At 39.1% G+C, this 15491-nt stretch overlaps 1 protein-coding gene across 5 annotated transcripts in view; it reads left to right on the top strand.

Moving 5' to 3' along the window:
* Positions 1 to 99: 99 nt before the first annotated feature.
* mast2 (microtubule associated serine/threonine kinase 2) overlaps positions 100 to 15491 on the top strand; it is a 333467-nt gene continuing 318075 nt past the window's right edge. For 3 of the 5 annotated variants that reach the window (XM_052463449.1, XM_052463439.1, XM_052463424.1), the window contains exon 1: positions 101 to 1234. In XM_052463449.1, the coding sequence (XP_052319409.1) occupies positions 1160 to 1234 (75 nt within the window). In that variant the 5' untranslated portion in view covers positions 101 to 1159. Of the gene's footprint in view, positions 1235 to 15491 lie in introns of all 5 variants that reach the window. The other 2 variants (XM_052463462.1, XM_052463428.1) reach the window with 1 other exon arrangement.

The raw sequence follows: 15491 nt of genomic DNA, 5'->3' as shown, positions 1-15491 counted from the left end.
ACGTTTTTTTTTTTGCACACAATCATTTGAAGTGCTCAAGTTAGAACATTTACCCATTCCAACCACCGGATGGCAGCAGACACCAGCTCCTTCGCTCATCGACACGGGTCTCATGCCATGCGCTGCATGTTTATATCCAGTGCGTGCACCTTGTCTAGTTTACATATGGAAAGCTGATTACAGGTCAGATTTTAATTACTTTCGAATGTATTGAATTTGGGCAACTTGAAGACATGTTGAACCTAGATCAGTGGTATAGGAGCAGGAGGCACTGCAGTTGAAACGTGAGAGGAGATTCAGGAAGCGAATCGTGACTGCACAGTCTGCACACAGTCACAGATCACCAAATCAGCAGCTCACACCGGCGACGATGGAAGAAGACTGACAATTTGAAAGAGAGGGCGAGGACAACCGATCGAGAGACATTCGTGAATAATAATACAATTTTACTTTCCATTAAAAGTTGGATGGAAGAAACGTAGAACATTTCTGCTACGTCACCTTGTCAAGAAGAAATGCCAAGTGTTTACAATGACAAGGTGTCTTTTGCAGGTAACGTTATAGCTAGCTACGAAGCTGGCTTAGCTCGAGTCTAGCTAACCATCCATCCAGGTCTGTCTGATAGCGAAGTCACCGGGGTGCGTGGAGTTTGGAAACATTTAATATTGTTTTTGGTGTACTGGTAATTGTACGAGCTCGCCTTTAATTTTTGTTCGCTCGATACCCTTGCCCTTGTTAGGTTTTCTCAGCTAGCTAGCTAGCCTGTAAGCTACATAAAGGTGGCGCGTAAAAATGCGGTAGCCAGGAAAAAGACAACCACGTTAACTAGAGAGCTAGCTAGCTTGTAACTACAGCAACCAAGCGACTGACAACCTGTCAACATAGTTGCGACATTACTTCAGTTGCCGAGGATCATTTAGTCTGTTTGTGCCAACAAGTTAATTTGAACGGGGATTTATTTCTACGGTCGGATTTGACACCAGTTGGACTTGCTGAACACATCACAGCAACAGCAGGAGATATGAACTGCAAGTTTCCAAAGGAAATGCGAGGAAGACGTCAATACAGTTAGCTGGCTAGCCTAGCGTAAATTAGCTAAGCAGAGTCAGATATCTGTGAAACACATTTATTTTTGTCATATTTTTTCCCACGTGAGAAAATGAAGAGAACCGAAAATAAAAACAAAAAACTAATTCCGGACCAGCACGGAAGCCGGACAGCGGCGAAAGATGTGGTGAGTTGTCATGACATGAGTGTTCTTCAGTAGCCTCGACCAGCTAGCTACAATACAAAGTAAGCCTAGCTAAAAGACAGGTTTGGGTCCCACGAATGTAACCCAGCTAGGTCTCTACCTTTTTATAGATGCAGAAATTAAGAACTGTGATTTTACTGGGTATTACTTAGTCAGTGGTTATTGATTGTACTGAATACACGTCAAACTGATTGATTGACATGCTATTTTCTGATTTGTTTTTGCAATTCCTATTCGTTGGTTACTGATTGGTCCTTGCACGAATCTCTTATGAATTATATGTAATACTGTATACTTCCTCATCTGTCCAACCTGCGGCAAGTCAGGTCACCTGCTGCACTGCATGACCTCACTCATCCTACTTTCAACCTATCTAAACACTGACTTAATCTGAGACATTTCAGAATAGAGTGAAAGAGAGTGCACACACACAGCACAGGGTGGAGAAGAAGGGCAGAGGTCAATGAGCACTTGATTTGGGATTATGTTGTTGAGGCATGTTTTAGTCCCACTGAGGGAGCAGGTGGTGTCATTTCGTCTGCTCTGCTAGTTCACTGCCCCAGGGAGCAGCACCATACCATAACCACTAATCAGATCAGGGACACTATTCATAAAGCCTCTCATCTGTTTTGCATTTTCAGATCATAATGAATAGACTGGGTAATTAGATCAGTACTCCTAAGATGCTTTCCCAAGCACTCCCATTATTCATGTCAGTACTGTATGTGCGCTCTCTGCAAGATGTAATGACTAGAGGAGGAGGGAAGCGAACATGCCAGTTGTTTTTGGGATAATTATCTGGTAGGGAGCACCACAGTGTTTGGCCTTTCGGGTAAATGGGATAGGATTTGAATTTCAAATATTACGACTAGAACATCGTTGGCGCTCAGAAAAATAATAATGCACAAGGTCAGGATCAGCATTCCCAATGTTGATTTCAGTGCTGCTCAACAACAACTGACTCTCAATATTTGATGTCTCACTCATATTTCATAATCAATAAACCCTCGTATAAAATTGGCCCTCTGGAACATAAAAGATCTGCAGGAGTTTATTGCTGTTGAAGTATGTTCTCGTAACTAGAAAGTTAGCATTAATTGAGTGATAGGTGGTGTAATATATTGCTCCACCCACTCTCTGGTGATATTGATGTCATAAAAGGGATCTTGATGTCATAAAAGGTCATCCAATTTGTAAGTCGCTCTGGATAAGAGCGTCTGCTAAATTACTTAAATGTAAATGTAATGTAAATCTGCTCTGATGCTCCACATTTCTTTTCACAAATGGTTTTGCTTTCAGCAGCATTTTGGAGAGCGAAGCTTTGCACTGTGTCCTCATTTATAAGCACCTATGAGAAAAATCTGGAGTATTTTCTAACCAGATTAGTGTGTTGGGAGGGAGGCAGTTTGATCTCAACTGGGAGAATTGCTTTATGATATTGTGGAATGCTAGACAGAAATGTTTACGTGCTCATTGCTGGCAGTTTTATGTAATTTTGGATGGAAGCAAATGGGTGTGCTGTTCACACAGTAGTATACACATTCAGTGCACACAGGAACCTTTCCCTCTTTCCCTCTGCAGTCAGTCTTTGACACTTTGATGTCCAGAACTGTGGGTTATAATGATGTCACTGTCAGGTGACACTTCTAAGGTGGTCTGAGGTCTCTGGCCCTGACAGTTGGCAGACACACATCCTCTTCAAACAAAGGATTAACTAAATCCAACCTTACCTTGGGATTTGTGTGACTGTATTACCACCCTTGTCCTTCTTCCTAGTTACTGTTTAATGAAGGGCTGCGGTTTATTGTCTCCATATTGTGCAGTGGGTTCAGTGTTCTGCTGTTGAACTCCTTTGGTCCAGCCCAGGTTTACTGGCCTTATTGACATGGTATATTTAAGCAGTAAAAAACACAGCACGGCCCAGTAAAACAACTGTATCACAGTAGCACTTCACTGTGATCCAGATTATCTATTGCACCAGTGTTACAAGACAGCATTGCTTACTCCTACTGTGGTGTTTGATCTTGTGTTTTCAAATTGACACAATGAGCCATGAATGGGCCTCATTTTCTCTGGTTGATCTGGGCCTCTGGTTAATATATGATAATATAATATGCCATTTAGCAGACGCTTTTATCCAAAGCGACTTACAGTCATGTGTGCATACATTCTACGTATGGGTGGTCCCGGGAATCGAACCCACTACCCTGGCGTTACAAGCGCCATGCTCTACCAACTGAGCTACAGAAGGACCAGGATCTGGGCCTCTGGTTGATCTGGGGCTGGGTCTCAAGGAGTGTGTGTTGGAACAGTAGTAGAGCAGTAACTTTTGGACACCTGAACTAGGGTAATGTCTTCGGGTAATTAACAACCGTAAATGACTCCTGCTTCAGTGTGTCAGTTAGAACAGAAACAGAGGCTGTTTTTTTTTTTTGCAAAGTGAATTAGCCCATATTGAGAAATGACTGAAATCTGCAGGGATTATGAATGCTGCACATTGCGGTGTTGTACATTTTTTTTATTTTTATATGGTGAAAGGAGGGGAGATATGCCAAGGGGCGTTTTCACACAGGCTCTTCAGTGTTCTGATGTCTCAATGCCATGAGAACATATAGCCTAGCCTTAGAAGACAGAGTCTCATGATAAGCAGGTCAAAGCTGCGGAAGAAAAATAACTTTAGTTGTCTCTTCATTGCATTGGTCTCAGTCTGTGTTCCTTGTTGAAATAAATGTTTTATAATTGTGTGTGTAACTGTAAACAAACACAATCCTGTATTGAGTATGTCTGAATGGTGTTTCAAGGCATAGGTGGTGGACCGGGCTTTATATACTGTGTCCTTGCATTTTTATTGATTTAACAAGGCAAGTCAGTTAAGAACAAATTCTTATTTACAATGACGGCCTAACCTGGACAATGCTGGGCCAATTGTGCGCTGCCCTATGGGACACCCAATCACGGCCGGTTGTGATACAGCCTGGAATCCAACCAGCGTCTGTAGTGATGCCTCTAGCACTGAGATACAGTGCCTTAGATCGCTGTGCCACTCGGGAGCCCTTTGACTATAAACTAGTGACCCGCAGTGTTTGTCATTATACCCTGATGAAGACAGCTTGTCTGTTAAAGTTGGTTATTCAATTATTTCATCTGAGCTCCTAGAGTGTGCAGCTCTCCTTTTTCAAATATATACATGCAACAATTTCAATGATTTCACTGAGTTACAGTTCATATACGCCCAACCACTGGGGAGCCAGTCCCAGCCAATCGGAATGAGTTTTTCCCCACAAATGGGATTTATTGCAAACAAAAATGTTTCATCAGCTTTCCGAGTGGCTGGCCTCAGACAATCCCACAGGTGAAGAAGCCGGATGTGGAGATCCTGGGCTGGTATTGTTGTGATGCCGGTTGGACGTATTGCCAAATGATCTAAAAAGACATTGGAGGTGGCTTATGGTAGAGAAATGAACATTAAATTCTCTGGCAACAGCTCTGTTGGACATTCCCGCAGTCAGTATGCCAATTGCATGCTCCCTCAACTTGAGATGTCTGTGGCATTGTGTTGTGTGACAAAACTGCACATTTTAGTGGTCTTTTATTGTCCACCGCACAAGGTGCACCTGTGTAATGATCATGCTGTTCAATCAGCTTTTTATATGCCACACCTGTCAGGTGGATGGATTATCTTGGCATTGGAAATATTCTCACTAACAGGGATGTAAACAAATTTGTGCTAAACATTTAAGAGAAATAAGCCTTTTGTGCATTTGGAAAGTTTCAGGGATCTTTTATTTCAGATCATGAAATCAACATCTTACATGTTGCGTTTATATTTTTGTTAATTGTAGATCCATGTCCATTTTCTCTGTGAAATGGTATTAGACTACCTTCAAGAGCTAAGACAGGATTCCGTTGGCCCCAACACACAGCCAGGAAAGATGGCTGGGATGTACACTGGCAGCAAACAATGTTATATAAACCTTTAAAAAAAAATCCAAATCGTTATGTAGCTTTAAAAACATTGTTCGATCAACATTACCTCCGAATTAATTTGACGACTCGTTCAGCAAAGAGGCTTTGGGATTGGTTAGATAATATGAAGCTACAGGGAGTTTAGCCGAGCACTGTGGATGTTTTCATACACAACAAATCAGTCTCTATCTGATTGTAGTAATCTATGCTGTAATGGGCCATGCATGCCCCTTATTCACCGACTGAAGGGTTCATGTGTGTTCACATTTCCACATTTCATGCTGCTGACAGTTGAGTTATTGTACAAATAGGATCGAGATGACTGAGAAGACCTTGTAGCTAGTAGAGTTCGACCGATTATGGTTTTTCAACGCTGATACCGATTTAATCGGCCAATTTGTAAATGTATTTATTTGTAATAATGACAATTACAACAATACTGAATGAACACTGATTTTAACTTAATATAATGCATCAATAAACATGAGAACATGAGTTCCTTTTAACATGAGTCTTCAATATTCCCAGGTAAGATAAGGTTGTAGTTATTATAGGACTATTATAGGAATTAGGACTATTTCCCTCTATACCATTTGTATTTCAAATGGGCTTTTGTTAAATCATCCCCCAGCGTTGCATCGATTATATGCAATGCAGGACACGCTCGATAAATGAGTAATATCATCAATCATGTGTAGTTATAACTGGTGATTATGATTGATTGTTTTTTATAAGAAGTTTAATGCTAGCTAGCAACTTACCTTGGCTTCTACTGCATTCGCGTAACAGTCAGTCTCCTTGTGGAGTGCAACAAGAGGTAGGTCGTTTGAGTGTTGGACTAGTTACCTGTAAGGTTGCAAGATTGGATCCCCCGAGCTGACAAGGTGAAAATCTGTCCTTCTGCCCCTGAACAAGGCAGTTAACCCACCAGACCCACCCACCAGTTAACCCACCAGGCCGTCATTGAAAATAAGAATGTGTTCTTAACTAACCTGCCTGGTTAAATAAAGGTATATATAAAAAATAAAAATACAAAAATTGGCAAAATCGGCTCCCAAAAATACCGATTTCTGATTGTTATGAAAACTTGAAATCGACCCTAATTAATCGCCGATTCCGATCTAGTAGCTTGCCCTTATTGTATAGAATGGCCATACTTCACACGGAGTGAAAACTTTTACAGATAAATCTTTTAAATGATTCCAGATTTTGAGTTGAGTTGGATATAGGTGAAGAAGAAAACAGTGAAATTTTTTTCTCAAAGTGCTTTGCTCCAACTCAGCAGCACAGTACCAATAGCGACTTGTTATTGCTCCATACCGTTGAGTTTGCAACTGTTGTTATAAACAAGTTCAAGTCAATGACCTTTCAATGTTTTGTTTTGAATGTTGCAATACATCCGTTGATGTTGTCTATTCTCTTCCTTTTATGGTTTAACACAATTGATCCTTTTCAATTTGATCACAGCTCTAGCTATTTTAACCAAGGGGCATCAATTGTTAGGTCCTCAGTGCCAACATATTCTATTATTGTATTTTGCTAGTCCTATGCTATGTTTCATGGCCTATATCTGCCTTTTGTTTTTGCAGTGAGTGGGTAACACTCCTGTACTTTAGAGCCACCATCCCTTCCTCAGGTCTCTGTTACTCAGGTATAGGTCAGGGCATCATGATGTCTCTGACTGTAGCCTGAGGTTCCTCCCTGCTCTGCTCTCCTGGTCATTAGAGATCTCTTAGGTTATTCATTAACCAACAGCAGCAGCTTCTCTCTTTTCTCTCTGACGCTGCTCTAGCAGACCAAGGCCAGATATGACATAGGCCTGTTTAACTGGTAGCCCCCCTCAATGAGTCATGGTTGAGTGACTGACTGACTGCCACTGAGGAGCTATTGCTCTGGAATAGCCATGGCGGGCCCCCAGCTGCAGGTCCCAGTGCTGCTAGGCTGCCCAGGCAAACTGACTGGGGGTGATTCATCCAGAACCAGGGGTTAATGTCCCCATAAAGGGGTCCTGGGAGTGAGATGAGAGACGGGGTGCAGCTGCAAGGGGCGAAGAATAATAATTATTATTACTACCTCTTTATGCAGAATTATGAGTTAGATGGCTGCCATCTGTCACAGAAGACAGGCAAGTGTTGGCAACGAGAGGCTAGCATCCAATTTCATCATACAGTGATCAGTGCATTAGAACAAGTCCCTCTCTGACAAGTACTGTCAGCTCTTGCCTTTCTCTGATGTTTTTCTTCTCCAGATAAATGTGATGGAAAGAAAATAAATAAAAGTACACTCCAGCCTAGGGCTGTGGCGGTCAAGCAAATAACTGTCGGTCTCACGGTAATTGACCTTTAATTAACTAACATAAACACATTTAGTATCTCCTGGCTTCCACACACAGCCTACAAGACATTTTTAAAAAGTCTAATGAATCTGTGTAATATAGCCTACACCTTCACAATAAATCCATTATTTATTTTAGACAGGTCTACAGAAGCATGATGTGAAGAAAAGGTAGTCTTATTTCAGAAGAACAGAATAGCATCCTCTGAGTTGTCCTTCTGTTTGGTTCTGATGTGGCTATGCCAAATGGCTGTGGGCTACACTAGTTAATTTAGCAGACAAGATTTGCTTATAATTCTGTGGAATTACTTTATTATTTTATAATATGAAGAATACAATTTTACAAAGCAGAATAAAATATAAATATTTTCTCAATGATTTGAGGGAGTGGGCATCCTATTCCGTGTTGAGCGGTTAACAAATAAATAGGTACTCCTATATGCTTAAGTTATTAATGTAACTTTAGTTCTACAAACATTGGGCTATATGTTTGGATTTTTAATACATTGTAAGGCTGCATAATTAGACTGATTTTGAAAAAAGTTCAAAAGTTCATCTAGAGCTCTGTAAATGCAAATACGCTACGCTAAATGCTAATAGTATTAGTTAACTCAAACGTTCATTAAAATACACATGCAGGGTATTGAATTAAAGCTACACTCGTTGTGAATCCAGGCAACAAGTCAGATTTTTAAAATGCTTTTCGGCGAAAGCATGAGAAGCTATTATCTGATAGCATGTAACACCCCAAAAGACCCGCAGGGGACGTAAACAAAATAATTAGCATAGTCGGCGCTACACAAACCGCACAAATAAAATATAAAACATTCATTACCTTTGACCATCTTCTTTGTTGGCACTCCTAGATGTCCCATAATCACTATTGGGTCTTTTTTTCGATTAAATCGGTCCATATATAGCCTAGATATCGATCTATGAAGACTGTGTGATAAACGGAAAAAAATAGCGTTTCATAACCTAACGTCATTTTTTAAAATTCAAAAAGTCGACGATAAACTTTCACAAAACACTTCAAAATACTTTTGTAATGCAAATTTAGGTATTAGTAAACGTTAATAAGCGATCAAATTAATCACGAGACGAAGTGTTTTCTATAGGGGTCCGTCTTGAAATACTGTCCGTGTATTTCTCAACCAAAATATCAGTTCGGAGACCTGAAGAAAAAGCCTGTCTCTTGTTCGTTTGACCAAGAAACAAAGAATTGGCAAATGACAAGACTGTTGACATCGTGTGGAAGCTGTAGGTACTGCAACCTCAGCCCTATTTAATGTCTTTCGCCCATAACAATGGGTTGAAGCGGCGGATGGATATATTTTTCCACTTTCAGTGATCAGATTTTCCTGCACTTTTCGATGAAACGCACGTTCTGTAATAGTCACAGCTGTGATTTAACCAGTTTTATAAACGTCTGAGTGTTTTCTATCCACACATACTAATCATATGCATATACTATATTCCTGGCATGAGTAGCAGGGCGCTGAAATGTTGCGCGATTTTTAACAGAATGTTCGAAAAATTAGGGGATAGGAGGAAGAGGTTAAAACCTCTCTGGGATATGTGGGACGGTAGCGTCCCACCTCGCCAACAGCCTGTGAAAGTGCAGGGCGGCAAATTCAAAACAACAAAAATCTAAATTAAAATTCCTCAAGCATACAAGTACTTTACACCATTTTTAAAGAAAACATTAATCCAGCCACAGTGTCTGATTTCAAAAATGCTTTACAGCGAAAGCACCACAAACGATTGTTCGGTCACCACCAACTCACAGAAAAACACAGCCATTTTTCCAGCCAAAGAGAGGAGTCACAAAAAGCACAAATAGAGATAAAATGAATCACTAACCTTTGATGATCTTCATCAGATGACACTCATAGGTCTTCATGTTACTCAATACATGTATGTTTTGTTCGCTAAAGTTCATATTTATATAAAAAAATATAATTTTACATTGGCGCGGTACGTTCAGTTGTTCTAAAACATGCAGTGATTGTGCAGAGAGCCACATCAATTTACAGAAATACTCATTATAAATGTTGATGAAAATACAAGTGTTATACATGGAATTAGAGAGATACTTCTCCTTAATGCAAGCGCTGTGTCAGATTTCAAAACAACTTTACGGAAAAAGCAAACCATGAAATAATCTAAGTTATTGTGTAGTCAACGTTAGTCAGAAATAGCATTATAAATATTCACTTACCTTTGATCTTCATCAGAATGCACTCCCAGGAATCCCAGTTCAATGATAAATGTTTGATTTGTTCGATAATGTCCATAATTTGTGTCCAAATAGCTTCTTTTGTTTGCGCGTTTGGTAAACAAATCCAAACGTGCGTTCAGGTCCAGCTGAACTTCGGACGGAAAGTTCAAAAAGTTATATTACAGCCCGTAGAAACTTGTCAAACGAAGTATAGAATCAATCTTTAGGATGTTTTTATCATAAATGTTCAATAATGTTCCAACCGGAGAATTCCATTGTCTGTAGAAAAGCAATCCGAATCTCCTCTCACTCACATGGCTCTCCGTCACATGATCGGGTCTTTCTGACAGGCTACAAATGAAGACGAACACATCGGGGACTCAACTGTGTGCGTCCTTATCCAATTCCGAATGGCATATTAAAGATATTGGAACTGTCCACATTTACTTTTTGTCAGCCAACAAGATGAGTAGGCCTATGTCAATCTACTATCCTCCATAGTACAAAAGTCGACCTATTCTGTGCGAGAAATAAATATACCAAACATAGCTTGGGACGGTAATGGGATGCAATAGATCCCAAATTAATATAACCACTAGCATCTCAAAAACGTTTTTACGCAATGTGGCTGATGGAACAGATCGGAACGTTTAGCTTAAAATGTTGATAGCCTAATAGTTTATTTCTATATATTATAAGCGTAGCAAAGCTCACATGGTAGTAAGCTATAAGCGTGAATGTTCCATTATCCGGGAAAACACCAAAATCAAAAGTGACCACAAATGTGATGATGTATGTAATGCTTTTATTATAAAGGTGCATTTTTATGGTTAAAATGATCTTCCCCAAACTTCCCTGAGGCTCACACGCTGCTTATAAATGCCAGTTAGGCTCTACACCCCTTGTAAAGCAGACTAATGTGCTTCATTTTATTTGGCCACATTAGTTGTGATACAAACCGTATCAAAACATATAGGCAGGCCTATGGGCTAGGCTACATGAGGTGTACGACTATGATTCGAAAAGTCACAAAAAAGGCATTGTTCCTTATGCTGGGCATCATTCTAGTGATAATATATAATTCTCAACGAACGGAGGACGCTTTTCCCACGGTTAATTTTCATGCCAGTCAGGTAGGCTATATTCCTGTTAGGAAAGTTGAGAAATAAATATAGTAGGCCTATAGAAAGCTGATGGGATCCTTGTCTTTTATTAGAGCCCATCACTACGTTTTCTCATTCAATTGCATAGCCTATAGAAATGTTGCTCAACATGAGCTCATGGGCTCTCACGGAGGGTTTAGATTAGATTTTTGAACACATTTGCATTGATGTCAGAGTGATTGGAGGGACAATGGAGTGCTGAGTACCAGGCAGTTGGCAGGTTTGGTTGGCTACTTATGACCAGCAGCAGCATCAGAGCTTGGAGAAACCTAATTACCGTGACTAGAAGGGTCATGTGGAATTTGACTGCCTTCATGACTCATGACCGCGGGTTTGGCGGTAATACGGTCACCGCAACAACCCTACCCCACCCCATACCCCATACGCTTGTCTTTGATGAAACTGCAATTCTCCCTCAACGTCAGCAAGACAAAGGAGCTGATCGTGCACTACATGGATGGGAGGGCCGAGCACGCCCTCATCCACATTGGCTGTAGTGGAGGGTATCGCGAGCTTCAAGTTCCTCAGTGTCCACATACGTAAGGAATTGTCATGGTCCACACATATCAACACAGTCGTGAAGAGGGCGCGACAACGCCTCTTCCCCCTCAGGAGGCTGAAAAGATTTGGCATGGGCCCTCGGATCCTCAAAAAGTTCTACAGCTGCACCGTTAAGAGCATCTTGACTGACTGCTTCACCGCTTGGTATGGCAACTGCTTGGCATCCGAATGCAAGGCGCCACAGAGGGTAGTTAGTGCGTACAGCCCAGTACGTCACTGGTGCCGAGCTCCCTGCTATCCAAGGTGGTGTCGGAGGAAGGCTCTAAAAATTATCTTTAGACTCCAGCCACCCAAGATCATAGACTTTTCTCTGCTACCACACGGTCAGCGGTACCGTTGCAACAGTTTCTATCCCCAAACCATATGACCGCTAAGTAGTTAGTCCAGGTAGCTGTTAGTTAAATAGTTAACCATCTGCTTTGACCCTTTTTGAGTCATCACATACACTGCTGTTACTGTTTATTATCTATCCTGTTGCCTAGTGACATTTACAGTACCAGTCAAAAGTTTGGACACTTACTCATTTAAGGGTTTTTCTTTATTTTTACTATTTTCTTTACATTGTAGAATAATAGGGATGACATCAACACTATGAAAAAACACATACAGAATCATGTATTTGAGATTCTTCAAAGTAGCCACCCTTTGCCTTGATCACAGCTTTGCACACTCTTGGCATTCTCTCAACCAGCTTCATGATGTAGTCACCTGGATTTCAATGAACAGGTGTGCCTTGTTAAAAGTTAATTTGCCAATCAGTTGTATTGTGACATGGTAGGGGTGGTATACAGAAGATAGCCCTATTGGGTAAAATACCAAGTCCATATTATGTCAAGAACATCTCAAATAAGCAAAGAAAAACGACTGTCCATCATTACTTTAAGACATGAAGGTCAGTCAATGTGGAAAATTTCAAGAACATTGAATGTTTCTTCATCCCGCTCGATGTCCTTTCCTACCGCGCTGCTAAAAAAATGCTCCACGCTTACAGGGGAAAAAAAACTCCCTCCAAATTTGCTTCATTAATTAAAAACATAAAATAAATCACAATTTAACCAACACCCATCAATTTCTGTGACTACCTGGACCTACCAATTGTTTAAGTATTGAAAACATGATCTGAATGAAAACTATTTGAATAAACATGAAAAGGTGACTGTAAGAAGCTAACATCATTTCAACAGCATATAAACACTCTCAATAGGCTACATGTCATATTAAGCAGCATATAAACACTCTCAATAGGCTACATGTCATATTAAGCAGCATATAAACACTCTCAATAGGCTACATGTCATATTAAGCAGCATATAAACACTCTCAATAGGCTACATGTCATATTAAACAGCATATAAACACTCTCAATAGGCTACATGTCATATTAAACAGCATATAAACACTCTCAATAGGTTACATGTCATATTAAACAGCATATAAACACTCTCAATAGGCTACATGTCATATTAAACAGCATATAAACACTCTCAATAGGCTACATGTCATATTAAACAGCATATAAACACTCTCAATAGGCTACATGTCATATTAAACAGCATATAAACACTCTCAATAGGCTACATGTCATATTAAACAGCATATAAACACTCTCAATAGGCTACATGTCATATTAAACAGCATATAAACACTCTCAATAGGCTACATGTCATATTAAACAGCATATAAACACTCTCAATAGGCTACATGTCATATTAAACAGCATATAAACACTCTCAATAGGCTACATGTCATATTAAACAGCATATAAACACTCTCAATAGGCTACATGTCATATTAAACAGCATATAAACACTCTCAATAGGCTACATGTCATATTAAACAGCATATAAACACTCTCAATAGGCTACATGTCATATTAAACAGCATATAAACACTCTCAATAGGCTACATGTCATATTAAACAGCATATAAACACTCTCAATAGGCTACATGTCATATTAAACAGCATATAAACACTCTCAATAGGCTACATGTCATATTAAACAGCATATAAACACTCTCAATAGGCTACATGTCATATTAAACAGCATATAAACACTCTCAATAGGCTACATGTCATATTAAACAGCATATAAACACTCTCAATAGGCTACATGTCATATTAAACAGCATATAAACACTCTCAATAGGCTAATGTCATATTAAACAGCATATAAACACTCTCAATAGGCTACATGTCATATTAAACAGCATATAAACACTCTCAATAGGCTACATGTCATATTAAACAGCATATAAACACTCTCAATAGGCTACATGTCATATTAAACAGCATATAAACACTCTCAATAGGCTACATGTCATATTAAACAGCATATAAACACTCTCAATAGGCTACATGTCATATTAAACAGCATATAAACACTCTCAATAGGCTACATGTCATATTAAACAGCATATAAACACTCTCAATAGGCTACATGTCATATTAAACAGCATATAAACACTCTCAATAGGCTACATGTCATATTAAACAGCATATAAACACTCTCAATAGGCTACATGTCATATTAAACAGCATATAAACACTCTCAATAGGCTACATGTCATATTAAACGGCATATAAACACTCTCAATAGGCTACATGTCATATTAAACGGCATATAAACACTCTCAATAGGCTACATGTCATATTAAACGGCATATAAACACTCTCAATAGGCTACATGTCATATTAAACGGCATATAAACACTCTCAATAGGCTACATGTCATATTAAACAGCATATAAACACTCTCAATAGGCTACATGTCATATTAAACAGCATATAAACACTCTCAATAGGCTACATGTCATATTAAACAGCATATAAACACTCTCAATAGGCTACATGTCATATTAAACAGCATATAAACACTCTCAATAGGCTACATGTCATATTAAACAGCATATAAACACTCTCAATAGGCTACATGTCATATTAAACAGCATATAAACACTCTCAATAGGCTACATGTCATATTAAACAGCATATAAACACTCTCAATAGGCTACATGTCATATTAAACAGCATATAAACACTCTCAATAGGCTACATGTCATATTAAACAGCATATAAACACTCTCAATAGGCTACATGTCATATTAAACAGCATATAAACACTCTCAATAGGCTACATGTCATATTAAACAGCATATAAACACTCAATAGGCTACATGTCATATTAAACAGCATATAAACACTCAATAGGCTACATGTCATATTAAACAGCATATAAACACTCTCAATAGGTTACATGTCATACAGCATATAAACACTCTCAATAGGTTACATGTCATATTAAACAGCATATAAACACTCTCAATAGGCCACGTGTCATATTAAACAGCATATAAACACTCTCAATTGGCTACGTGTCATATTAAACAGCATATAAACACTCTCAATAGGCTACGTGTCATATTAAACAGCATATAAACACTCTCAATAGGCTACATGTCATACAGCATATAAACACTCTCAATAGGTTACATGTCATATTAAACAGCATATAAACACTCTCAATAGGCTACATGCCATACAGCATATAAACACTCTCAATAGGTTACATGTCATATCAAACAGCATATAAACACTCTCAATAGGCCACGTGTCATATTAAACAGCATATAAACACTCTCAATAGGCTACGTGTCATATTAAACAGCATATAAACACTCTCAATAGGCTACATGTCATACAGCATATAAACACTCTCAATAGGTTACATGTCATATTAAACAGCATATAAACACTCTCAATAGGCCACGTGTCATATTAAACAGCATATAAACACTCTCAATAGGCTACGTGTCATATTAAACAGCATATAAACACTCTCAATAGGCTACATGTCATATTAAACAGCATATAAACACTCTCAATAGGCTACATGTCATATTAAACAGCATATAAACACTCTCAATAGGTTACATGTCATATTAAACAGCATATAAACACTCTCAATAGGCCACGTGTCATATTAAACAGCATATA

The sequence above is a fragment of the Oncorhynchus keta genome, chromosome 1 (assembly GCF_023373465.1).
Source record: "Oncorhynchus keta strain PuntledgeMale-10-30-2019 chromosome 1, Oket_V2, whole genome shotgun sequence".
Taxonomy (NCBI): Eukaryota; Metazoa; Chordata; class Actinopteri; order Salmoniformes; family Salmonidae; genus Oncorhynchus; species Oncorhynchus keta.
This window is presented reverse-complemented; position numbering and strand designations above follow the sequence as displayed.